The sequence below is a fragment of the Triticum urartu genome, chromosome 7A, assembly GCF_056163025.1.
Source record: "Triticum urartu cultivar PI428250 chromosome 7A, HENAU_Tu73, whole genome shotgun sequence".
NCBI classification, from domain to species: Eukaryota; Viridiplantae; Streptophyta; class Magnoliopsida; order Poales; family Poaceae; genus Triticum; species Triticum urartu.
The window spans coordinates 607,629,384-607,656,839 of record NC_141879.1 but is presented as its reverse complement, the minus strand read 5'-3'; the positions used below and the strand labels follow the sequence as shown (position 1 = coordinate 607,656,839).

The following is a 27,456-nucleotide window of genomic DNA, read 5'->3' as shown; positions in this document are numbered from 1 at the left end:
GGTTGTGGCTCAGTGCTCTCACTACCGGACTCGCGGTCTATGCCTACGGCCAGGGGCCGTCGGCATAGGTCCTTTGCCGTCGGCATAGACCCATCGGTGTAGATATCGTCAGCGTAGTCTTGTCAGACCGTCGGCGTAGTATAGCCGTCGGCATAGGGACCTATGCCGACGGCCGGGGTTAGCCGTCGGCATAGTTTAGCCGTCGGCAGTGTTTTTCCGTCTGACGGCAACGGACGACGCCGTCAAAAGCGCTGACGAGTCATGGGACGCCACGTGGTAGAGGTACGCCGACGGCTTGGCCGTCGGCATAGGTAGAAATCTATGCCGATGGCCTAGCCGTCGGCGTATCTCCGCCACGTGGCGTCCCGTGGTGCTCCTGGTAGCAGTGCTATGCCTACGGCAAAGCCGTAGGCATAGATGGAATCTATGCCGACGGCTTTGCCGTAGGCATAGCACTGCCACGTGTCTTTCCCTGGTTTCTCCTGGCGGCAGGGCTATGCCTACGGCAAAGCCGTCGGCATATATGAAAATCTATGCCGACGGCATTGCCGTAGGCATAGATCTGCCACGTGGCAAGCCCTGGTAACTCCTGGGCTTATATATGCCGACGGCTTTGCCGTAGGCATAGTTTTTTATTTTCCCTGTTTTCTCTTTTTCAATTCATTTGACAGCATTTCAAAGCAGAATAATATGGAATTATTCAGAAATATGACAGTTCATCATCTAAACATACTCAAGCTCATCATCATCATCTAAACATAGTCAAGTTCATCATCATCATCTAAAGATCATCACCGGCGGAAGTTCATGAACATAAAAGTAGTGCAAGACATGGAACATCATAAAAGTAGCAACATGAAAGGAATGGCACGACGGCCACATGCACGGAATCATCATCGACATCAAGCAAGACCACCTCCGCCAAAACCACCACCAAGACCACCTCCACCAAAACCACCACCACCAAGACCACCTCCGCCAAAACCGCCACCGTGACCACCATCACTCTGCCAGATCGGAGTGACTGGGGTCGACGGAGCAGTAGTCGAGCCACCGGTCCCCTACATGTTTCAGAAAAGATTCTAACGGTAAATATGATATGATAGTGTTGAATGAACGAGAACTAGTTTGCCAGTAGTTAGGCAAATGTACTAACCGTACCATCACTGCCTAGTGCCACCCATTCATCGAACGTGGGCACGTGTGGGGGTTCTCCCGCAGGTGGTGGTGGGGGTCCCATTTGTGGTGGATCCGTGCGGTTACTCCAAGACGCCAACATAGCCTATATGTTAGTTAAACAAGCAAACTAGAAGGTCAGAAGGAATGAAAGTGCAAAATTTTAGCTTGGTTTTAAGAGGGCAAAACTAACCGCCATCATCTGACGGTTGTAATCATCATTTGCCTTCACTCGTTGCAAGTACTCTCGCACCTCGAGATTCCTATGCTCGACAAAGGCCTTATATGCCTACATAATTTAGGTTGTTTCTAAGTGAGCAATGCTGAAAATGAACTGAGAATGCTAGAGAGAAAAAGATAAAGGGGAAGTACTTACAGCATGCTGGCGGGCTAAGGGAGTCTGTGAACGCCCCGTACTCTCTAACTGGCTCGGCTTGGTAGACCGAAGCCGTGTGTACGAGATCGAAGGAGTTATCAAGCCATCGAAACACGGATACCGGCCATGTGACTTCCCCTGGATGGCCACCACTGCCGTGTCGTCGATCTGAGACTGGGCGACCTCAGGAACAGGAACATCTGGATGCAACTTCTGATAGTGCTGAGTGTAAGACTCCAGGTGCTCCTCGGTCTTGCCGTAGTACTGGCTCTCGCCCTCCTTGGGATGACTCCGCTCGCGGGCCAGCTTCCACGACTCAATGTCTGAGAGCGGCCTCTTCAACTTGTCCTCCTGCAACGTCAAACAGAAGTTAGCCATACATAAGAACATGACGGTAAAGAAGAACAAAAATGCATCATGCATATAGATATACCTTCATGGCCTTGAAGCCCCAGTGGTTCCTGTTTCCTTGGCCGTGTGTCCCGTCTTTTCCACGGTTAGCCCGGGCCTTGATGCTCTTGGCAGCAAACTCTGCATCGTCGCCGAGCCACCTATCCACCAAACTCGCCCATCCGTCATGCCTTCCATAGCACCAACGAGGAACAACCTATGCAAATTTTGGAAGCATGACATGTGAGCACGAAACATATAGTTGACTGCTCGAAACAATGATAAGTTAGTAATAGTTACCATCATGAACTGCTCCCTGTTCAAGGTAAGTCGTTGCCTCTGCGCTTGAGTTTTGGTCATCTTTTGTTGCAGGTAGATGTGGTAGTACTGTGAGACGGCAACCCAGTGCACCTCGTACTGCAACTGACGAGCTTTCTTCTTCGCAGCCGCAAGCAAGACCACGTCGGCTCTGGCCTTGTGCTCGTCAAGAACTCTATAGAGTTGCTGCAATCATGCATAAACCAGAAGCAAACAAGGCATGAGTTGAGTGATTCAATGATAAACTATGAATGAAACTGAAGACAAGTGATTCAGAAGAGAACTTACCCAAAATTTGGTGATCACGACCTTAGCGGCCGTCCCGTACTCCGCGTTGCTGCAAGCCTCGTAGTGGGCCCAGCTCGTGGCCAAAACCCGCAGCTGCGGGTCCCTGTCTGGCCGCGGGCAGAATAGGCCAGGCCAAAACTCCTTCAACAGGACAGTGATAAGGCCGTTCGGTTTACGGCCCTTTCCCCGAAGGATCCAGTTTCTGCAAAAGAATCAAATGATTGCCATGTGTACAATAAGAAAATGTTGTCATGTATTGAAAATATGATTGAGAGGCACTTACTCTGTCCCCACAGGTTCAATGAGCCACTTGTGCTCCTCGATAGAAGGTGGTGTAGGTAGTCCGGCATTACCACGCAGCCACTCCTGCGGAGCACCCGGTGGCAAGTCACCCCACAACTCGGGATCAACCTCCCCTCCACCCTCCTCGCCCTCCTCCTCACCCTCCTCCTCGACCTCCTCCTCCTCGCCCTCCTCCTCCTCTCCCTCCTCCTCCTCACCCTCCTCCTCCTCGCCATCAGGAACATACTCCTCCTCCTCAGACTCAGAAGGTGCCTCTGTATAGGAGGGCATCGAAGAAGACCCTCCTATTTCGGACACGGCCCGGAGTTTTTTGCCCCGGCTGCCTCTCCCCCCACCTCCTCCTCCTCTAGGGGCTCTCCCCCCACCGCCTCCTCCTCTAGGGTCTCCTCCCCTGACCCCTCCACCTCCCTGTGAGGTGTCATCCTCGCGTAGTCGGGAGGGAACCTTGTGGGCTCGTCCACTCCGAGTAAGTCCTTTGAATTTACTGAGGAAACTGGCGCCGCTGGACTTGCCCATGATTAGCAAACCTGCATTGAGAAGAGAATAAACAATTAGTAAGGATATCAATTAAACAAGCATACAGGAAAAACATTAATACCATAAGAGTACATTAAGCATACTATTGTAATGATCATTAAAAGAACTTACATTCTAGAACCCATATGAATCATCACTATTGTAATCTATTTGTGGACCAGTCTCATCATCACTATCACGCATATCTTCTTCGTTGTCTGACGGAGGTGGAGGCTCTTCCTCATCATCAGCGTCTTCATTTAACTTTTCAAGCATAATTTATGTCTCTTTGATTCACAACTGCCTCACCATCAATCCGTGCATCGTCGTCGTTTGGGTCCAGGTCAACATAACCCAAGTCATCCTTACATACTTCTCAAGACATACTTCTTTAGCACAAAGCGTCTCTTACATACTTCTCTGCGGATACGTCTCTTACATCTGGCACATGGGCATTCTGGCACCATCCTCATTGGACTACGGAATATCTCTTTCAAAAACACATCAGTTTTCTCGACCCACTCTGTTGTTACTTGATTCCGACGGAAAAACCCACTATACATCCACTGATTATCTACCATCTCTGCTTTATTGGAAGCCACACAACAAAATTAAGGATTCATTTAAATTACTCACATCAATATTTTATTTTTTACAAGGTTGACGAGAAACGACATTTAATCCACCTACATCTTTAATAGGTAAAGATGGGTCCTAATCCCACCCGAGAATGTGTAGATTGAGTACGTTGTCCATGCTCTACCCCATTCCGAGACAAAATTTCGGCAGCACCTCCCCGCTGTTCTCCAAATACACGTCTCAGCAAAATGCCGAGAGAATGTGCATCCGGAGAACAACAGGGAGGCGGCGCCGAAATCCTGTCTCGGAACGGGGTAGAGCATGAACAACGTACCCAATCTACACATCCTCGGGCTGTCCGTGGAAAGCGCTGGACAATCCGAAAGAGCTGCGGTGATAAATATGCAATTGAATGCATATTTATCGATGCAACCCTTTCGGACGGGAGACCTAGGTTACGTGACTTGATGTGAAAATTTAATCTAGTGACATGGAAAAAAAGTGGACGAAGTCATGGAATTGTTGCTCACCCTCCGATGTAGTTGATCAAAGGAGAGGGGCGATCATGGACCAACACCTCCAATGTCGACAATCACTCCACGAAGATGGAACACCACAAATCCCGTTAATTACACCAAGTGAAAAAAATTTAGGTCATCACCTCACATTAAGCATTGATACTTTTAACTATGAAAAAAAATCATGTTTCGTCAAGTGTCAAATTTTGTCCTTCAATTTTTTTTAGAAAGATCATCATGATTAAATAACCACTCGTCATATCATAATATTGTAGCACATCTCACATAGCTACTTAATATTAAGCACTGACACTTAAAACTATGAAAAAAATCATAATTTGTCAAGTGTCAAATTTTGTCCGGTTCAATTTTTTGACAAGATCATCATGATAAAAATAATCACTCATCTTATACCAATTTTAGAGCACATCTCAAATGACAAAATCATCATGATAAAAATAATGCAACCTAACAATCTAACATCCTAAAATCCAACATTCACCTATATATCAACCTAACAACCTAACATCTAACATCTAACCTAACAATCTAACATCCAACATCCATCCATGCATTCATTCATCCATCCAACAGTAGAAAAAAATGCAAAAAAATGAAAAAAAATCTAGCTCACCGAGAAGGGTGTGGCAGGGGGCGCGGCGGTGGAGGGGATGGTGAGGCAGGGGCGGTCGGGGATGGGAGGGACGGGGCCGGACGGAGCCGCGGTCGGCTGCAGGAGCACCGGCGGGGTCGGGAGAGGCCGGGGCAGCGGCAGGGTCGGGGAAGGCTGGGGCGACGGCGGGTGGAGACGGCGGGTGTGGAGGCGGGGGCAGCGACGCGGGGAAGGGCGGCGGCAGGGGTGGGGTGTGCGGCGGCGGCGGCAGGGGGCGTGGTGGAGTGGGAGGTGCGGCGGCAGGGGAGGGGTGTGCGGCGGCGGCGGCAGCGGCAGGTCGGGGTGGGGGTGCGGCGGCGGCGCAGGTCGGGGTCGGGGTACGGCGGCGGCGCAGGTCGGGGTGTGGGGGAGAGAATGAGTGGATCGGGGTCGCCGAGCGAATGGATAAGGTGAACTATGCCGACGGCTAGGTGAGGGCGCCACGTGGCACCTATGCCGACGGCTTAGCCGTACGCATATTTTTTTTATTATTATCCACGTCACCGATCCGCGTAGAAGCTTTCGTATGGCCGCAGCTAGCTGTCGGCATATTTTTATTTTTACTTTTCTTATTTTATATAAATTTTTTAATGTTTTCTTATACTTATATCTATCCTTTTTAATTTCATATAGATTTTTTAATTTTTTATAGTTATATTTTTCCTTTTTTATTTTTTTATGTATTATAATTACATATAGATTTTTTTTTTTAACCGCTTGGCCCTCTCCTCTCCCGAAACCACACACAGGGGAGGGGAGGGGAGGCGCCGAACTCGAGCAGCTTCGTTCGCCAAGGCCGTGGCCTGGTCGCGGGTATGGGAGCGACATGGCTGCCGCCTCGCGTGCTCGATGTGGAGCTTAGTTCGTCATGTGAGTGAAGGGGGAGGGGGTCGTCGACGGTGGGGGTGGCGGTGGGGGCGGGGGTAGCTTAGTTCGTCAGGTGAGTGAAGGGGGACGGGGTCGTCCACAGAGGGACACCTCGGAGCAACATCCGGGCCAAACCCGCAGCTACATCCCCTCCGTGTAGACCCGACGCGTCCATTTCCCCCCTCTAGGTACCGTGTCATCGCCGTTTCCCCCTTCTACACCCGGACACGCGTGCCGGGCGTTTGCAACCACCATAACACTTCCAGACTTGTGAGAGGCCGCCTACGCAAGATTTGGCGGCCTGCTAGCCCCCGGAGGCCGCCGGCCACAGCCGTAGACGCGCGAAGGGCAATCCGCGTAGAGGGAATTTTTCGGATACTTCTCCATCACCAAAAATTATGAAAAAATACCATCGTTCCTATAGCACATGTGCCCACGTCGTGGAAAAAACACATGATTTTATCGTGCTCCGAGTATTTAATAATATTCACGCCGCATCGTTATCGCAGAACGTCTACTACCGTGTCATCGCCGTCCGTGAGGGGAGCCATGCCTCGGAGACGCGTGCCGCCTCTTCGGACATGCCACCACACCACCCCGCATGTATGAGGCCCGGTGCGATGCTCCGGTGGCATTGCTACCCCCCAGGGCCCCCGTCCCGCCTAACCCTGTAGCGTTTGACTACGGGATCTAGCCCTTTGACTTTGCACGGATGGGTTTTGACCAGCGGACCTCCCCACCCGGTTGTGTTAGGTCAGCCCATAGGAACACTTTGGAGCAACATCCGGGCCAGACCCACAGCAAGATCCCCTCCGTGTAGACCCGACGCGTCCGTTTCCCCCTCCAGGTGCCGGCGGCGGCGCCATCCGTGAGGGGGGCACACCCCGGACACGCGTGCCGGGCGTTTGCAACCGCCATAACACTTCCATACTTGTGAGAGGCCGCCTACCCAAGATTTGGCGGCCTGCTAGCCCCCGGAGGCCGCCGGCCACGGCCGTAGACGCGCGAAGGGCAATCCACGTAGAGGGAATTTTTCGGATACTTCTCCATCACCAAAAATTATGAAAAAATACCATCATTCCTATAGCACATGGGCCCACGTCGTGGAAAAAAACTCATGATTTTATCGCGCTCCGAGTATTTAATAATATTCACGCCGCATCGTTATCGCAGAACGTCTACTACCGTGTCATCGCCGTCCGTGAGGGGGGCCACGCCTCGGAGACGCGTGCCGCCTCTTCGGACATGCCACCACACCACCCCGCATGTATGAGGCCTGGTGCGACACTCCGGTGGCATTGCTACCCCCAGGGGCCCCGTCCCGCCTAACCCTGTAGCGTTTGACCACGGGATCTAGCCCTTTGACTTTCAACGGACGGGCTTTGACCAGCGGACCTCCCCACCCGGTTGTGTTAGGTCAGCCCATAGGAACACTTTGGAGCAACATCCGGGCCAGACCCATAGCAAGATCCCGTCCGTGTAGACCCGACGCGTCCGTTTCCCCCCTCTAGGTGCCGGCGGCGGCGCCGTCCGTGAGGGGGGCACACCCCGGACACGCGTGTCGGGCGTTTGCAACTGCCACAACACTTCCAGACTTGTGAGAGGCCGCCTACACAAGATTTGGCGGCATGCTAGCCCCCGGAGGCCGCCGGCCACAGCCTAGACGCGCGAAGGGCAATCTGCGTAGAGGGAATTTTTCGGATACTTCTCCATCACCAAAAATTATGAAAAAATACCATCGTTCCTATAGCACATGTGCCCACGTCGTGCAAAAAAACTCATGATTTTATCGCGCTCCGAGTATTTAATAATATTCACGCCGCATCGTTACCGCAAAACGTCTACTACCGTGTAATCGTCGTCCGTGAGGGGGGGCACGCCCCGGAGACGCGTGCCGCCTCTTCGGACATTCCATCACACCACCCCGCATGTATGAGGGCCCGGTGCGACGCTCCGGCGGCATTGCTACCCCCCAGGGCCCCCGTCCCGCCTAACCCTGTAGCATTTGACCACGGGATCTAGCCCTTTGACTTTGCACGGACGGGCTTTGACCAGTGGAACTCTCCACCCGATTGTGTTAGGTCAGCCCATAGGAACATTTTGGAGCAACATCCGGGCCAGACCCACAGCAAGATCCCCTCCGTGTAGACCCGACGCGTCCGTTTCCCCCCTCCAGGTGCGGGCGGCAGCGCCGTCCGTGAGGGGGGCACACCTCGGACACGCGTACCGGGCGTTTGCAACCGCCATAACACTTCCAGACTTGTGAGAGGCCGCCTACGCAAGATTTGGCGGCCTGCTAGCCCCCGGAGGCCGCCGGCCACAGCCGTAGACGCGCGAAGGACAATCCGCGTAGAGGGAATTTTTCGGATACTTCTCCATCACCAAAAATTATGAAAAAATACCATTGTTCCTATAGCACATGTTCCCACGTCGTGCAAAAAAACTCATGATATTATCGCGCTCCGAGTATTTAATAATATTCACGCCGCATCGTTACCGCAGAACGTCTACTACCGTGTCATCGTCGTCCGTGAGGGGGGGGCACGCCCCGGAGACGCGTGCCGCCTCTTCGGACATTCCATCACACCACCCTGCATGTATGAGGGCCCGGTGCGACGCTCCGGCGGCATTGCTACCCCCCAGGGCCCCCGTCCCGCCTAACCCTGTAGCGTTTGACTACGGGATCTAGCCCTTTGACTTTGCACGGACGGACTCTGACCAGCGGACCTCCCCACCCGGTTGTGTTAGGTCAGCCCATAGGAACAGTTTGGAGCAACATCCGGGCTAGACCCACAGCAAGATCCCCTCCGTGTAGACCCGACGCGTCCGTTTCCCCACTCCAGGTGCCGCTGGCGGCGCCATCCGTGAGGGAGGCACACCCCGGACACGCGTGCCGGGCGTTTGCAACCGCCATAACACTTCCATACTTGTGAGAGGCCGCCTACACAAGATTTGGCGGCCTGCTAGCCCCCGGAGGCCGCCGGCCACAGCCATAGATGCGCGAAGGGCAATCCGCGTAGAGGGAATTTTTCTGATACTTCTCCATCACCAAAAATTATGAAAAAATACCATCGTTCCTATAGCACATGTGCCCACGCCGTGGAAAAAACTCATGATTTTATCGCGCTCCGAGTATTTAATAATATTCACGGCACATCGTTATCGCAGAACGTCTACTACCGTGTCATCGCCGTCCGTGAGGGGGGCCACGCCTCGGAGACACGTGCCGCCTCTTCGGACAGGCCACCACACCACCCCGCATGTATGAGGCCCGGTGCGACGCTCCGGTGGCATTGCTACCCCCCCCCAGGGGCCCCGTCCCACCTAACCCTGTAGCGTTTGACTACGGGATCTAGCCCTTTGACTTTGCACGGACGGGCTTTGACCAGCGGACCTCCCCACCCGGTTGTGTTAGGTCAGCGCATAGGAACACTTTGGAGCAACATCCGGGCCAGACCCACAGCAAGATCCCCTCCGTGTAGACCCGACGCGTCCGTTTCCCCCCTCTAGGTGCCGGAGGCGGCGCCGTCCGTGAGGGGGGCACACCCCGGACACGCGTGCCGGGAGTTTGCAACCGCCATAACACTTCCAGACTTGTGAGAGGCCGCCTACGCAAGATTTGGCGGCATGCTAGCCCCCGGAGGCCGCCGGCCACAGCCGTAGAAGCGCGAAGGGCAATCCGCGTAGAGGGAATTTTTCGAATACTTCTCCATCACCAAATATTATGAAAAAATACCATCGTTCCTATAGCACATGTGCCCACGTCGTGGAAAAAAACTCATGATTTTGTCGCGCTCCGAGTATTTAATAATATTCACGCCGCATCGTTATCGCAGAACGTCTACTACCGTGTCATCGCCGTCCGTGAGGGGGGCCACGCCTCGGAGACGCGTGCCGCCTCTTCGGACATGCCACCACACCACCCCGCATGTATGAGGCCCGGTGCGACGCTCCGGTGGCATTGCTACCCCCAGGGGGCCCGTCCCGCCTAACCTTGTAGCGTTTGACCACGGGATCTAGCCCTTTGACTTTGCACGGACGGGCTTTGACCAGCGGACCTCCCCACCCGGTTGTGTTAGGTCAGCCCATAGGAACACTTTGGAGCAACATCCGGGCCAGACCCACAGCAAGATCCCCTCCGTTTAGACCCGACGCGTCCGTTTCCCCCCTCCAGGTGCGGGCGGCAGCGCCGTCCGTGAGGGGGGGCACACCTCGGACACACGTGCCGGGCGTTTGCAACCGCCACAACACTTCCAGACTTGTGAGAGGCCGCCTACGCAAGATTTGGCGGCATGCTAGCCCCCGGAGGCCGCCGGCCACAACCGTAGACGCGCGAAGGACAATCCGCGTAGAGGGAATTTTTTAGATACTTCTCCATCACCAAAAATTATGAAAAAATACCATCGTTCCTATAGCACATGTGCCCACGTCGTGCAAAAAAACTCATGATTTTATCGCGCTCCAAGTATTTAATAATATTCACGCCGCATCGTTACCGCAAAACGTCTACTACCGTGTAATCGCCGTCCGTGAGGGGGGGCACGCCCCGGAGACGCGTGCCGCCTCTTCGGACATGCCATCACACCACCCCGCATGTATGAGGGCCCGGTGCGATGCTCCGGTGGCATTGCTACCCCCAGGGCCCCCGTCCTGCCTAACCCTGTAGCGTTTGACCACGGGATCTAGCCCTTTGACTTTGCACGGACGGGCTTTGACCAGTGGACCTCTCCACCCAGTTGTGTTAGTTCAGCCCATAGGAACATTTTGGAGCAACATCCGGGCCAGATCCACAGCAAGATCCCCTCCGTGTAGACCCGACGCGTCCGTTTCCCCACTCCAGGTGCCGGTGGTGGCGCCGTCCGTGAGGGGCGCCAAACCCCGGAGACGCGTGCCGCCTCTTCGGACATGCCACCACACCACCCCGCATGTATGAGGGGCCAGTGCGACGCTCCAGTGGCATTGCTACCCCCTCAGGGCCCCCGTCCTGCCTAACCCTGGAGCGGTTGACCACGAGATCTAGCCCTGTGACTTTTCACAGACGGGCTTTGAACAGTGGACCTCTCCACCCGGTTGTGTCAGGTTAGCTCAGAGGGACACCTGGGAGCAACATCCGGGCCAAACCGACAGCTACATCCCCTCCGTGTAGACCCGATGCGTCCGTTTTCCCCCTCCAGGTGCCGGCGGCGGCGCCATCCGTTAGGGGGGCCACGCCCCGGAGATGCGTGCCGCCTCTTCGAACATGCCACAACACCACCCGGTTGTGGTAGGTCATCCCATAGAAACACTTGAGAGCAACGTCCCCTCCGTATAGACCCAATGCGGCTGTTTCCGCCCTCCAGATGCTGGCGGCGGCGCCGTCCGTGAGGGGGGCACACCGCGGACGTGAGGGGGTCACACTCCGGAGACAGGTGCCGGGCGTTTACAACCGCCACTCAACTTCTGTCGCATAGCTATTTTTGATTTTAATAAAATTGAAGGACCTATATTCAAAAGAACATGACAGCATATTATTAATGTGCTCGAAAAAATACAAACTATATATATATATTCATAATCTATGGAAAAAATTACAAACTACATATATATTCATATAATACATAAAAAAGCATGAAAACATATTTTTTTTAAAAGCATAAAAACATATGCAAAAAAACGTATGTAAAAAAAGCATTAAAACATATGCAAATAAGTATGTAAAAAAATAGCTATGCCGACGGCAAAGCCGTCGGCATAGATACGGCAGGGTTCTGGTGGGCGCCGTGCCGCGGATCGGTGACGTGGCAACTATGCCGATGGCTGCCGTCGGCATACCTACGCCGCGGATCGGTGACGTGGCATGCGGAGATATGCCGACGGCCGCCCGTCCCGACCGTCGGCATAGGTTTGACGGCGTTAGCCGCTCGTCACGGGCGGGGTCGCCGGGCCCGCCGTTATACCGACGGCTGATTTATGCCGACGGCTGCTGTCGGCATGTCTGCGCCTAGGTCGATGGCCGTTCTGTGCCGACGGCAACCGTCGGTATAGATCCATGTAACCCGACGGCCAGTGTAAGCCGACGGGCAAGACTAGGCTGTCGGCATATCTCAAACTAGGCCGACGGCAGCCGTAGGCATAGGTTTGGTCGTCGGCGTATGCCCGTTTTCCGATAGTGTCTGTTGGTGACGTGAAGGTCCGGAGGTAGCCGTAGGTGGTCGCTTGGGTTGCTGGTGCACCCATGCTGCTTTGGTGGCAACGGTTTGTTGTCGGTGGCGGGGTGCGGGTGGTGGTAGTGCCATACCTTCTCCTCGGTCAAAATGGGCGGCGCATGGATTGCTTGTGCTATGGGGATGGCGACGACATGGGGCTCGTGCTGAGGCGGGCCAGCTTTGGGCTCGAGACGGGTTAGAGATTTTGCTCCGAGTAGGTGAGGCAGGCATGGTCTGGTTGGTGCTCGGTGGTGGTGGTCATGTTAGCGTTGTGTCGGTGTGCGGATTGGTGCGAGTGACCATGTAAATGGCACCGTGTGAGATCGCCTGGCCAAGGGCTCAGGGCTGGCTCACCGGTGGCTGTCGATAGTCTCAGAGTCGTGTCCCCCGAGTCCATCGGGTATTGGCTGGGGACGCAGGTGTGGATGCCTCCCATGGTTGAAGCGCCTACCTTGACTCTGGGACTGATGCCGGGCTAGGAGTAGATGGAGTGTCGTCGCACTTCTTACCGTGGTTGAGTGCGTTGTGATGTGGGCGGGGTGGCGACCCCGGATGGCGGTCCGCGCGGTTGCTCTTCGGCAAGAATCATTGTGGTGGTGGTGGCTACCGTCCCGGTTTGTGTGGGCAACGAGAGGTGTTGAGACGGGTAGCTCAGACGTGCCCTCTCTCTCGGTGAGGCGGTGTCCTGATCCGGATTTGGGGATCTGACATTGTCACACTACTTCTGGCGGCCTCGTGGTGGCACGAGTGAGTTGCCTAACAAAAGATTCGTGCCTTGGCGCCGACGGCGGTGACACCCGAGGGTGCCACACTCTTCTTGAAGATGTCAGTGTGGTTCTTCTTTCCATGTCAGGGCTTCGGGTGAAGACTTTTGTCCGGTGTGGACTCGATAGTGGCAATGCTCTGCACCGCTATCCCTCTTAGGGGCGTTGTCGAGGAGTTTAGGTGTGCTAAGTTGTAGCGTGAGGTTGTTTAGTTCTTCCGATACTTGTTGTTGGTAGCATAATTGCATGTGTTCTGCATTTGCCGGATTTCTCCAGATCAGAGAGGGCTACCTCACCATCATCTATTGTTCGGACTGTACTTCCTCTGTTGTTGCTTTATCTATAAAGCGAAGCGAAAGCCTGTTTTGAGAGGGATGTGAGAGGGGGCGGAGCAATCGGACCTGTGTATGGGTGGAGAGGTACGAATGGGGGAGAAATAGACCTTCGTCGCCGCCGCCTTGGTAGATATGTCGCCTCGAGATCTCCTTTCATTTTTTCTTTCTTTTCCTGGGTGCTAGAGGTCGAAGGGGTAAGTTTTGTGGGAGATGCACAAGTAGGAGGAAAACGGAGAGGTATCCGTCCGAATGGTGGGAACGAGCTTTGCGTTGGAGCGAAAGTCGAATGGAATTGGCCAGATGTTTCCAATACGAATTCGGTATACAACCAAACATCCGTATTGAGGTCAGATGATTACCAATTCAATTTCTTGGGCTTCTGTGAAGACATTTAAATGCAACGTTGTATGCATTGTAGCCCGTAGCACGGGCATTCTACTAGTAAGTAGTAGAGATAACCTAATATTAAAGGACATAAGATTTTATAATTCTTCTTCCGTCACCACTTTATATCCGTTGATATTGTATTAATCATAAAGATTAACGGCTGAGATTTAAAAAAAGGAAGGTTTTTTTATTCTCCTTCAAGCCATAAAGATTAACGGCTGAGATTTAAAAAGAGGAAGATTTTTTATTCTCCTTCCACAAAACCTTAATATGTGAAATTTTTGTATGCAACCTCTTACCGCAAGAGGAATTGAATTCTTGGGAAACGAATCAACAACTGAAAAAAATATCTGTACGCAATTGGTTTTCATGTGTACCTACTATTGTCTTTTTGTCCGTGACCCAGCCGAACACCACATGCCTAACCGGTCCATAAATATCGGGCTCGGTAGGGATGAGCGGACACTAGTGGAAAACGGGGCTTTAGTCCCGGTTGGCAACGGCCTTTAGTCTCGAGGCACCAACCGGGATGACGAAATTGGGACTAAAGACCCTCACCCTTTAGTCCTGGTTGGCCATAACCCCGGACTATTCATAGTTCTCCTTTCGCCACCGCTTTATATCCATTGATATTGTATTAATCAGAAAGATTAACGGCTGGTATTTAAAGGAGGATTTTTTTTAATTATTCTTCTTCCAACCACAAAGGTTAATGACTGAGATTTAAAAGGAGGAAGATTTTTTGATTCCCCTTCCACAAAACCTTAATGTGTGAAATTTTGTATGCAACTTTTGACCGCAAGAGAAATTGAGTTCTTAGGAAACGAATCAATGACTGAAAGAATATCTGTACGAATTGGTTTTCATGTGTACGTACTATTGTTATTTTGTCCGTGACCCAGCCGAACTCCACATGCTACTGCCTAACCCATCCATAAATATCAGGCTCTCAGGAGGGACGAGCGGACACTAGTGGTAAATGCGGCTTTAGTCCTGGTTGGCAACGGTCTTTAGTGCTGAGTCATCAACCGGGACAACGAAATTGGGACTAAAAGCCCTCACCCTTTAGTTTCAATTGGCCACAACTCGGGACTAAAGTCCCTCCATGTGACCGTGAGCTAGCGTCGGGGGCTAGAGGACCTTTAATTCAGGTTAGTGACACTAACCGGGACTAAGGCCCCTCCACGTGGCCGTGAGCAAGCGCCGGGAGCTGAAAGACCTTTAGTTCCGGTTGGTGACACCAACTGGGACTAAGGATTTTTTATTAGGTTTAGGATTTTAAGATTTAGGGTTTATGGTTTAATTTTCCTTTTCATTTTATGTTTTCCACTCAATCTTTTTTCATTCAAACATATTTTACGCTACTACATACTGTACACATTATGCATATATAATATAATTTCTCGTACGACTTGAAGATTATTACATGCAGACATTAGCGGCAATAGTATTCTCCGCTTTCAGATATGATCTCCTTAAGCAAAAATACCGTAACTTCCTCTTTGAATTGCTTATTCGGTTCTTTAGTAGGAGCTTCTCCCGCATCTCTTCCATCTTTAAAGAAGATCAAAATGAATATTAGATCATCATTAAAAAAATGTGAATAGTGTTTACGTACCCGAAGTTGTCTTACATCTCTATTCCTTTCGGTCGTCATGCAAATGTTCTCGCAAACGTAGTCTGCACATAAATTAGTCCCCTGTTTCTGCCTCATGCACTTTACGAGAATAGAATTCAATCAGATAATAATCAAGCGTGATAATGATATTGATACTATAATTAAAGAGGTGCACTAACCTAGCTAGTACTACTTAATTACCGTGGTCTGTCGCCATCGCAGCTCCCGTTTCCATTCAACGACAACATCATTGATGAACCGTTTTCAAACCCTGCCCGGCAAAGAAAATGAATAAAGAAGCTACTAATTACTTGATATCACGAAATGAATGAAAGAAGTCGATATAGTGCGATAATGATTGAAATTACACGTCGAGCATCAAAACCACACTGTTGTATTCTCGAGGGTCTTTACCTAGTGAGTCCAGAGTTTCAACAGTTCCAGCGTCAACTTTAATTATTAGAAGGATCCAGTGAAACATGTGCACACGTTTATATAAGCAGGCATACATAACTCATCAACTACACTTAACATCAAATAAGCAAAATAGAATTTATAGTACAAGACAATAATACACACTTGAAGTTGTAAGGAAATAGTATTTCTGTTTTGGTATTTTGTGCCTTCATAAACCTTAGCAAGTCAGCCTCTCTGTCTTTGTGGTAGTCTTCTCTCATTTTTCATTAATGATATATGGGTCAACAAACTCAATATCATAGGTTCCCTCTCTTTTGCATGCGGAATTGTTGCGGGCTTACGTACATGTACTTCACGCCGACTAGATGGCGCATGAAGCCACAGATGCCTTCCGTCGATGTCTTGAACTCCTGATGCTTGCCTGAGCAAGATCCATGAAGGCACGGACCATCCTCGGGCATGGCGTCTCCTTCGTCTTTCGCTCTCTACGTCTCTTTGAGGACGAGGCTATGGTTCCGGCCCAGCCACTACCGCCGTCTGCGCCCATCCCACTCTCGCTCGCCGTTTATCATAACTAGATGACCCGTTGCGCCAATGGCGGAAAGGCCGAATGTAAGCTAATCGGTGTGAGAGTATGCTCTAACCTATTATTGTTCAAAAAGAATAGCTTATATACATTGGTTGAATGTGTACAGGATCGATTGGGAAATCTTAATATGAGCTTGTAAGTGCTGCAGATATGATCACAGGGAATGTTTGATGCAAACATTAGTGTGAAAGCATGGATAAAAGGAAAGGTTGTTTTCTTCGGTCATAGTGTTGTGAAACAACAGTAGAAGAGGAGACCTTCACATATATACAATAAGCGATGGTAAACCGCTCTTGACTATACAGACAACAATAAAATCTAAAGATCGTAAACTACATCATAGACTACTTTTCACCAGAGGCAGCAAGGGAGGACTAAAGTCTATACATATCTTGTTGGGAGTAGTCCAAAATGTGAAAGATGCTGGTCTGATAGATATGAAACAAAAGGTGGTTGTTGCGGTAACCGATGAAGCACGCTATCCAGGATACATTCAGCAAAGTTTACCAGAAACTGTTTCTGGTTGCTTCAAGGCGCTGCTCAAACTTCATAGCAATGTAGCGTAGCCTTTGCGTCAGTCCTTCGATGCTTGCAAGAGCTGTTTTCATAACTCCTTTGGTGTTGTCCTGACCTTTCAGGTGGCGAGCAGCTGTTGTGTTTTCTATCTGGGCAGAATATGAGTTCATGTACCTGACAGCGTAGTAGCATGTTTTGCGCAGCTTCTTGATTGTCTCATTGGATGAAGTCAACCATTTGACCAGGTGCGTCACTTGATTTTCTAGCCTCTTGACATGGGTGTAGTGGTAGCCCCTCATTTCTTTGCCATATGCATTCTCCATGAATCTAATAGCCTCCATAGCAGCACTGTCTTCTGCATCTTCATAGCTATCTAAGATTGCACCTGGTATAGAACTCGGGACAAGTGAACCATCTAGCAATTCCAAAGTAGAAATGAAAGTCACTGTCACACGATTCTTTCCGCCTGGGTATATTTTGTGCTGGTAAGTTGCAGGGGGCAGCTTTAGAGCTTGCAGCATGAGGCCAAAGATGTGAGCATAAGGAATCACTATCAGGTAGTCATTATCCTGTAGGGACAAAGCAAGGGTAAAAAATTTTTCTCAGAAAATAATAGCTGAACCAATAGATGAGAAGTGCTAAAAGCTGCTAGCCTAATTAACCTAATAGCGGAACATTAATCCCTCAATTTAGCAAATAATTGAAGATATACCGCAACCATATAGATCTAATGGCAGCAGTCTTAACCAATGACAATAAATAAACTACCACTATTTTCTCCCGTAAATAAACTGCAAATAATTAACATGAAGCATTAAATCCGTCACCCAAATTAACTTAATAGGTTAACACTTATCTTTCTCTAATGAAATAAATAACATCATGCATCACCGCAAGACAGTATAAATTTCACACTCAAAATCTAATCAAAACTGCATCTTGTGCCATTTATGACACTTGGATCAACATTTAAGGGAATAACAATAGATCACTGTCAAGTGGGAATGTTTTACTGAATTTCAACTTATATGATAAAATTATTAGGCAAGCTTTGAAAATAAGTTTATAAGCTTTCAGAATCCTATCCGCAAGCACATGAAGATAGTAGAAGAAATTGACTTAATTTCATGATCAAAATAGGCAGATTAGGGAAATGATTCTAGAATAGAAGAACATAATAGCAAAATATAATTTTATATTTGTGCATTATAAGTACTGAAGGCTAAATATTGCAACGATTTGCATTTGGTTTTCAAATATTTCACATAGAAAGAACAAATAATTATGTAGTTATCATCTACAGCTATAGAGACAGATCCTTCTCAAATCTCTGTTATCACGAAGATTGCAAGAAAGCAAATGGATTGAAAAAACAAAGAACTGAAACAAAAAACATGGCATACGAAATAAAATAAACCAATATCTTGCATTTGAGAAATAGTGATTCCCTTAGTTATTTGAAATGGGGTAGTATCAAGCCTTACGTACAGTAAGCCTTGTTTATCCTTATAAAATGTATATCAAACAATTTCCAGCTATGTACATGAAAGAAAAATACACCTAAAGAATTTCATAAACCGGTCTACGGGTCGCATATCTCTAGCATTACTCAATCTGGAATACTGGACACGAGAAAGCAAATTGTATTGTTCAGTTCTTATCAAGCCAGGAAGAAAATACGAGGTGAAATTCATATATACAAAGTTCAGTAAACACGCCGGTAAGATTAGATGCAAGAATCAAATTTTGTGCTATGGAGATGAGAAATGAGCGATGATTACAGAAAACAACCAGCAAGAACTTCATAAAGGCTACGAACTCATCATGGAAGCCTGCCCAGCGCATGTTTAACAAATTTTGTAGTATATACAGCTAGGTCTAGTTTAAATTAAGAATGAACACGAATACATATATAATCTCACAATTACTACAGGTGGAATGCAGATCCGGAGAAGAAAAGGTGTCATGTTCAGGAAAATCACAAATTAGGGGCCAATAACGTAGGAAAGTCAAAAATTAGGGGCCAATAACGTGAGTAAGAGAGGGGGGGCAGGAGGAGGCAGGAGGAGGTACGTGAGTAAGAGAGGGGGAGCAGGAGGCTATCTCTACGATGAATGGAGTATAAAAGGTTTTTAGAATATTACATTGGGCACAGGCGTTCCTGTCCTTGACGCTATTGATCCTGGGGAACCCTCGTCACAGACGATACCAATGTCCATGTCCTCCATGCGTGAGCTTCTGGATCTGAGATTGAAGAGGATACTACAGTCAGGAGAAAGGAAATAGAGAAGGAGATTGGAAAGCAAGGATGAATTAGAAGGAAATAGAGAAAGAGATTGTATAGCAAGTGATGAATCACCTCTTTCTGTACCAGGGGCTGATGGATCGTTGGTGGAGCCGCGCCGGTCAGTAGGGATATTGTTGGTTACTGTTTCTGTTCATGATTATTGTTTCTCCTGGAACAGTGTGTGCTAAATGATAGTGCTATATCCCTTGAGTGGAAGGTGGTCGCTGCCAGGTAGGGCATGCCTCTTCCTTGTTTAGCATACAAGCAACATCCACCTTCAGGGCCTGATGCATAAGAAATGGCCTCTCAAGAACCATATCCATTCAAGTAGGCTGTAAAGGGAAAGAAAGATAAAGATAAACGATTAACAATGTTGATATCATGAAGCAAGACATGTGGAAACAGAAGCAAATGTGTCACATATTGAAGAAAAGTATTTTAACCATTAAGATGGGTACAGAAGCTAATATCGCGCTTATTATTACACAACTGATTAAGTATAAATAAGTGAAGCATTCGTTGGTGTACAATATTAGCATGTAGGCCTAGGATATGGTTCCATTCTTAGTCCATCTGGAGCAGCAAGTATAGTTATTATCTCTAGCATATCTTGCTTTTCAGACCATCTGCAGATGCCCATATAGTTAAAAGGCCAAATGACCAAAATACAAATTCAGATGAGGAGATATTAGCAAATAAATGCTTAGCATTACAGATAGTACATAACAATCAAATTTTTGCTACTGAAGTGCATGTCCTTTTCTCTGAAATTAATGGTCGGGTGGAACATATATATTCACCAAGTATATCCACTCTTCTCAGACCAAGACTACACAATGAGGTATCATCTGTTTCCTAATTACACTGTAACCTGAAATCTGTGTGCATATGCACATGGGCATATCCATTTTATTCCTAATAGGAAAATATGCCAAAACATCGGTCACTTTCTCTTTTGAGCTGGAAAGACTGATCACTTGGTTAATATGCATGCAGACGCCTCTAATCTAAATAGAGGAACTGAAAAATCCGTCACTATGATTTTATTAACTATATACATATACATTCCAGTCAAGCGCCTTTCTAGAAAATGACATGCTTAGCAGTGATTTTCTTAAATATGCACCACCAAATATTGGAAGGTAGAATAATATCATCATCCTTTTAGTTCCCATCCATATGGAGGAGCATAAAGATAGCAAAAATGTTAGTACTGTATGCACCTTTTACTAAAGTATCACCTTCATAGCTAGCAAGAAAAAACGGAGCTTGGAAGTTCTAAATCTTTTGTTGATCACAACAATGGTGTGAGCTGATTGGATAAGAATATAACAAATATTTGCTATCTTCATCTCCAGAGAGAGAACATATTCACATGATAAATTAGCAGCCAATTGTCCAAACTTAAATACAGAATGCAATGCGAAGAACTGCCCACCTAATCATTGCCAACTACATCGCCAGCAGTATATTGAGAGAAATCATCAAATCTGGCCAGAACAAAAGGTTCCCATGTAGCTAGCTTAATTAGTATATGTCCAAAATATTGTTTCCAAAAAGAAACATGAGTTACAGTTTAGTAGGACCGAGAAGGATTCAAGATTATAAAAGAAGCTGGGATACACATTCTTATTAAAATTATTGGTTCAGATCTGTGTAGCTTTCAAGGGGCTACCAATCAATCCATATGTCCATCAATGCAATACTTTCAGAAGGGCACCACTCAATCCATTTGAGCATCTCCTTTTCGCATTAATAGAAGAGGAGCTAGCATACCTGTAGATGGGTTGGTGATGGTGAGGTCGCCAGCAAGTAGACCTAGCTGCAGAGGACACCGCCTCCCCCGCACTGTACTGCGTCAAACCTGGAAGTGCACATATTAAAGCAAGAGTTTATCTGCCACATAAGAAAGCACATACATAAAAGCAGCAACAATTGAGTTGGGCACACACGAACATTGACAAAGCAAATAAGGAGAAGGCATGTGACTGGCTACGAAAATAGAGAAAACCACACAAGCATGGATATGAATACATAAATAAATATACACATGGCGACCCAACCTTGAGTCACAGAACCTCTTTTCCTCCAGTCATGCCAGTGCCTTGAGAATTATTTGTCTTCGTACACATGCTAGCGGTTACACTCGACACATGTTTAAAAGCAGAGAATGACATGTACATGAGTGGACGACATGATGGCCTTGATGGAAAATGAAACGTACACAGCAAATCATCCTCCCTTGAAGCCAATACAAAAACGACGGTCTCACTCATTTGACCCGAATAATGAACACAACATATTTACGCACGAAGAAATAGTTTTTTGCTACAAATAGATGAACCAAAGTAAATAAGAATATTTTGTCCTGTAAGCAAAAAAAAAACTCTAGACAAACACAACCGAAATGTACGCACTGAAGCATAAGATTTCCTCGGCACAACACACCTAAAAAATGTTGGCGCATGAGAAGCTACTTCCTATATGAACACAGAAGAAACCAATCATCATGCATTCTGAATCTAATTCCAATGCATACAAAATGCACACCTGATCATCAATCAAGTTCTTTAGGTAAATCAGTTACTTTGAATGAGCGTACACATTTGAGTTATCTTAGCTGCTCAAGGCCTGAACCAAACAGTGATTACCACTATTAATCCATACATACAACAATAATCATAGCTTGAGTGCTTAGCTGCGTACCACCCATGTACATGGTTAGAAAACTGCAATGCTTACAATTTTAAGGACCCATCACCCATATAAAAGAAAATGAACCTTCAGAATGTGATATTACTTGTTTCTTCTCTCTCAGTAAAACAACTCATGGCTTTTCTCTTGAGGAGAAAGGGGGAGGGGGCAGCTAGGAGGGAGGTCGAGGAGGAGGGACGGTCGCGTGCTGTCATGGGCGTGGGTGGGGAAGCTAGGTTTTTAGTCGCTGCCAGCTCACTCGCTCGCTCGCTGCACTATTCATAGCCTACGTGGATGGCTTGGTTCTGCCTAGCACCCCTTTTAAATTATTACAAAGACAACATTGCCTAGCATGATTCAGAATCCAAACAAAATAATTTTGAAATTCACCATCAAATGTAAAATTTCTTATGGTTACCAAAATGAAAACATCATATAATGCATCTTCTGTAAAGCAAAGAAACCACACATATATATTTTTCCTTGAAACTGAATGATCCTTAGCACCAGCCCAAAACAACATTCTACTATCAAAATCCACAAATTAGTAAAAGAAACATTTGCATCACATTTTTACTACCTGTACAAACATGCCTTGCCAAAGTTGAAACATAAGTAAAGCAAAAGTATTTTTCTCAGACTCACACACACCCCTTTTAACTGCGGACAAGAAGGGTGATGCCTCAAAAAACTTCCAAAGATCCTAAAACCTCCAATTTTCTGGACAAAATAAAGAAACAGTAACTGATTAAAATCCTATTCAAAAATTCCTAGCTAATTATCAGATCATGAATAAGATTGTAACATCCTGGGTGCCAATAATCACCGAGGAAAAATCACCTGAACTGACCATACATAGTCTGTGAAGAAAGAGTGAGCACGTGATTGCTGGAGCTACTTGGCAGCGGTGGTGGCTGCTGCTCCTGTACCACACTGACAGCTCGAACATCCAGGCATAGCCGAGGGAGAGCCGCTGCTTTAGCACGAGCACACGTTAATTAAAAGGATAAACTCAAATCCCTAACAATAACTTTCTTTTAGAACAAACTCAGAGGGGACTGAATTGGAACAAACTGAAAGTTGCTGGAAGAGGTAAATCACCTTGGACCGGTGCTTAGATCGCCAGAATTAGAATTAGAACACTTCATTGATTTGTAAGGGGAGTCGTGATGCTTTTGCGTTGGTACCAGTTGCTTCTTTCCAACATCAGACTCCTGTTTATTAGTTAGTGATCGACACATTACAGGTTGTATGTTCCTTCCTAAGTTGAGAATTTCATACCTCTTCCCTGCAATAACACAACAGATCAATATTCAGGTGAAGCTATTACTTACAGTTTCACAATTTGATTTTTTTTCCTATTTATGTTATCCAATGTTGCATTTGGAGAAGTTAAAAGTCAAGATGATATCTAGAATGGTGCAGACCTGATAGTAAGCTAATAGTTCAATCTCAAAATTTCAAGCAAAGTAACATCACTTAAACTGAATGTGGATTGTTCAGATAGTTCATATCAGCATCACTGCTTTCATTCATCAAGAAAAGCTAGTACAGAGCCATTATGCCTCCATGAAGTTTGCACCTGGCATCCTGGTAGCATCCAAGACTGGAAGTGACACCGACGTTGACCGAGAAGCATTCAAGATTATAAAAGGAGTTGGGATATACATTTTTATTGAAGTTCTTGGCTGCTGAGATGTGTATCTTTCAGGTGGGTACCACTCAATCCATATGTCCATCCCTACAATACTACAGCAGAAAGACAAAATTTAAAACTATATCTCATTGGCTACTCTCCAGATTTGAGCTTCTCCTTTTGTGCATTTGCATCAAAGAAGAGAAGAGGAGGAGCTAGCATACCTACAGATGGGCTGGTGACGGTGAAGTAGCCCGCAAGTACACGCAACTCTGACACGGGAAGCCGGCTCCTCCACGCTGCTGAGACATGGGAAACAATAAAGTAATAAGTCTCAATGGACGACCACTATTTTGAGCAGGTTTGCAGAGCGAAAGACGAACTTGGTTTTACAGGTGCTTTTCTTGAACAGTTCTACACAGGGAATGAAGATACTCGAGTGGTTCGCGATGTTTATGGCAGTTCGCGATGCTTACTTGGACTGCACAGGGAAAATTAAGAAGGATTTAAAGGCAAGCATAAAGAACCCATATATAATACAAACTGAGACACATGGTTACCGTTGGCATCTTCAGTGGCATCTGGTTCTTCTTGTATAACTGTCACTTTCTGCAAGCAAGGAGTAAAGTTGTCAACATGATATATTTCTTGGTGCTTTAGTTGGGATCGTTAATTGGAAAGCATGAGTATATTTATAAATCTGAAACTTGCTCAAGTGATTTTGATTCACAAGTTTTATAATTAAGCACGGGTTCACATTATCTAGAGACTCAGAGTTAGATTTTAGGCTATATCTATGGCACACAGTACTGTATCTTGTATGCATAGGACTATTATTTTGCGTATTTCCATCGAAGATTCTATTTGTGCAGACTTTTTGTACATATATATTTGTTCACCAACCATTTATTTTCTGTTGAAACGAAGGTAATACTTGATTATCAATTTTTCAAATCTATATCATTGTTTTGCTGCAACATAGCATAGTGAGGCATTGCTAGCTAGAATCCTAATTCGCATATCAAGAGGCATAAAGGGGAGGATGGTAGGAAGGCTAGAGATTGCAATTAGCCACATCAAATACATCAACGTACATGTTCCTGCCAGTGGCCTACCAAGTAGAGCGAAGACAAACCTGAGTTGGAACAGGCTGCAGGTTGGAGTCGGTACGGTGGCGGCCTCTCGCAAGGAGATCCCTGGATCGAATCCCCGTGCGCCCCTGCTCGCTTGAGGAGGCGGATCCGCCACTCCTCTCCGCCGGACTGGGAGGAGGAAGATGCGGCTGGTCGAGGCCCGGCCATGGAAGGAGAACCGCCTGGTTCCTCTTGCCCGCCTCCCGATCTGTTGCCTCCTCGTCCACATCGCGTGGTCTGGCTGTGCTGGTTGGGTGAGGAGGCAAAGAGAGGAGGAGGTGTTGGAGGCGGGGGAGACAGGCGGCCGAGAGGGAGGAGAAGCAGCGGCGGTGGCGGCGGCATGGAGAAGAGGAGCGGGATGGGAAGAGACGAGGGAGAGAAAGGGGTTGAGGAGGGAGATATTTCTGTCGATCCACGTTCGATCCGCGGTAAATAAAGTAAAGAAGGGGCCTGACAGCCCACGATCCATTGGCCACAGCCCACGACCGACCCATCCCTGATCTCCATCGACAAAAGCACGCGCCCTCCATCCCACTGCGAGACTGACCCACACACAACCGCGGCCCACTCGTCAGCTGCTCCTGGACCGATTATGCACCGTACAAAAAAACAAGCGGCTGGATGTTTACCACCGCGATTAAAAGTACAAGTACCGTGGACAGCGAGGCAGAACGTGCGGGGTGGATGATTTTGAAACCCAGATGGCGCTGGTTTAGCGGGTATTTATATGTTAGATTACGCAGATCGAGCTCAGTGCCCAGATGCAGAGAGCCGCACGAGCCAATAACCTTGCTCAGCAGCAGCGCGGCTGTCGTCGAGAGGAAGCGGGAGGCAGCCAGGCAGGTCACTGGCCGGGGAGGACACAGCTAACGGGCAACCACACGGGTGCGCCTGTGCGTCGCGGCCACAGCAACATCGTCTTTGTTGTTGCTAGGGACTCCGGGGCGACAGGGTTATTGATTCGGACAGGTACACCATGCCGTGGCGACGGCGAACAGTAGTAGCATACAACACGAGGCGACGAGCAGCAACTGCTACACTACTTGGTGGCGGTGGCGAGTAGCACCAATAAAAAAAGGCGACGACGAGCTACAGCTGCCGCCCTAGCAGTGGTGAGCAGCAGCAGGACCCTGGGAAGATAAGGCGGCCGTGAGCATCAGCAGCACGGGGCAGCAGGACGATAGTGTGAGAAAAACATATTGAGATATATGAAAGGGTTTACTTGCCAAGTAATAACTGCAGTACCGCCGGGCGTCGTAAAATCTGATGCACTTGGAGCTAGACCGATCGCGTGTACATTGCATCTCTACTTCTAATGAAGCAGTTGGTAGTCTCCGTCGGTCAATTTTCGTCCCACTACTTTCGTCCGGGTTTTTTTCATAGGTTAACCTTCGTAGATTTTTTTTTTGTCGTTTTTTTCGTCTGGTTTATTTTTGTCTCACCTTCCATTATTATATCCTCACGGTGATTTTTTTCACTCTCCCATTAAAAACTTTCTTAACATTTGCAAACTTTCCTAACCATGCATGTCACAAACGGGTAGGTATTGATATCACGTTACAAATAATAAAACCCATTTTCATGGAAATCAATTCAAATCCTAATTTCCTAACACATTGATTCTTACCTTTTCTAATCTCTACTCAGTTGGTAGGCATGTCACAAACGGGCAGGTATTGATATCACGTTACAAACAATAAAACCCATTTTTATGGAAATCAATTCAAATCCTAACTTTCCTAACACGTTGATTCTTACCTTTTCTGATCTCTACTCAGTTGATAGATGGTATCTTCGCTTCCTACTCCCAAACCTCGATCGCACAATCCCCTAGGATTTCCCACGATTCTGCAAGCACAAAAGAAACAAGCAAGAAAAACCAGCGTGACTGAAACCTATGAACCTATGTCCCTCTTCCTCCCCAGCCGCGAAGCGAAGCCGGCCGGCCGCCACCCATCGCGTGCGCCTAGGGTTCTCGATGGAGCCTGCGGCCTCCATGTTGCCGGCGAATAGGCGAAGGGCGGCCTCAGAGGCCCTGGAGCTGCAGCTACGGCGGAGGACGCTCGAGACCATGCTGGAGTAGTGCGGTTATCGAGATGATGTTCAGGAGTGCGAGGACGGGAATCCGGGCTAGGGGCGGATGGCTGGGCGGCGACATCAGCGACGGGGAGGGGCCACCCCCGGCGCCGGGGTTGGCGTATCCGAGGGTAGTCCACGGTGGCTGCGGCGAGGGTGGGCTCATATCCCGTTCATGGAGCTCTCCCGGCACCGCCGCCCCGTTTCCCATCTCTTCCCGATCCGGCGCCGCACCATCGTCTCCTATCTCTCCCTGAAGTCACGATACTGGTGGTTGCCAGGGGCTCGATCCAATGAAACGCAGGATGGTCGGACACTCCAGTGCGGATGCTTGCAAGGGCGTGCTGGCCCTCGCTTGGAAGGGGATGAGACTGTCAGGAAGTTAACTTGATTGGCGAGAGACCAGGTGCAAGATGTGGTGGAGTGGAGACGACAGAGGTTATGGTTGGTGTGGAGATCACATGCCAGCTGCTGGGAGGATCACGACAATGGCCTGTGTGCGTTCCAGGCATTGGGCTGGGTAGCAATGCAGGATGGCTATGCGACTTCCATGGCGATGCAGACGGAACAATCAACGTCAGCATGGCCTTGGTTGGGTTGGGAAGGCTTCAAAAACTGTATATTGGTTTCATCTTGCTTTTTTTCTCTTTCACAAGTACATGTTCACTGATTCTTTTTTTTAGCTGATGTTCTTTTGGTTTTAATGATGCATGAGGGTGTGATAAAAATGATTAGAAGTAATATACACTAACGTTAGGTTTAGTATTGGGGGTAACTTGGTAAGTAGTAACAATTTGTGGGTTCAAGCCGCGCACCAGCAGAAGGATGCCATGCCG

The 27,456-nt window shown here is 48.1% G+C and overlaps 2 protein-coding genes across 2 annotated transcripts; both read right to left on the bottom strand.

Annotated features, from left to right (window-relative positions):
- Positions 1–902: 902 nt before the first annotated feature.
- Positions 903–1,942, bottom strand: LOC125520382 (uncharacterized). The gene is made up of 4 exons (XM_087532623.1): positions 1,553–1,942; positions 1,370–1,465; positions 1,157–1,282; positions 903–1,061 (listed from the first exon to the last, which is right to left on the bottom strand). The coding sequence occupies exons 1-4, from the start codon at positions 1,940–1,942 to the stop codon at positions 903–905; spliced, it is 771 nt and encodes a 256-aa protein (XP_087388749.1).
- Positions 1,943–21,291: 19,349 nt separating this feature from the next.
- Positions 21,292–25,038, bottom strand: LOC125523623 (uncharacterized). The gene is made up of 8 exons (XM_048688648.2): positions 24,547–25,038; positions 23,972–24,020; positions 23,805–23,892; positions 23,636–23,713; positions 23,358–23,524; positions 22,877–23,063; positions 22,631–22,751; positions 21,292–22,495 (listed from the first exon to the last, which is right to left on the bottom strand). Exons 1-7 carry the CDS (start codon positions 25,036–25,038, stop codon positions 22,670–22,672), a joined length of 1,143 nt encoding a protein of 380 aa, XP_048544605.1. The 3' UTR covers positions 21,292–22,495; positions 22,631–22,669.
- Positions 25,039–27,456: the final 2,418 nt, after the last annotated feature.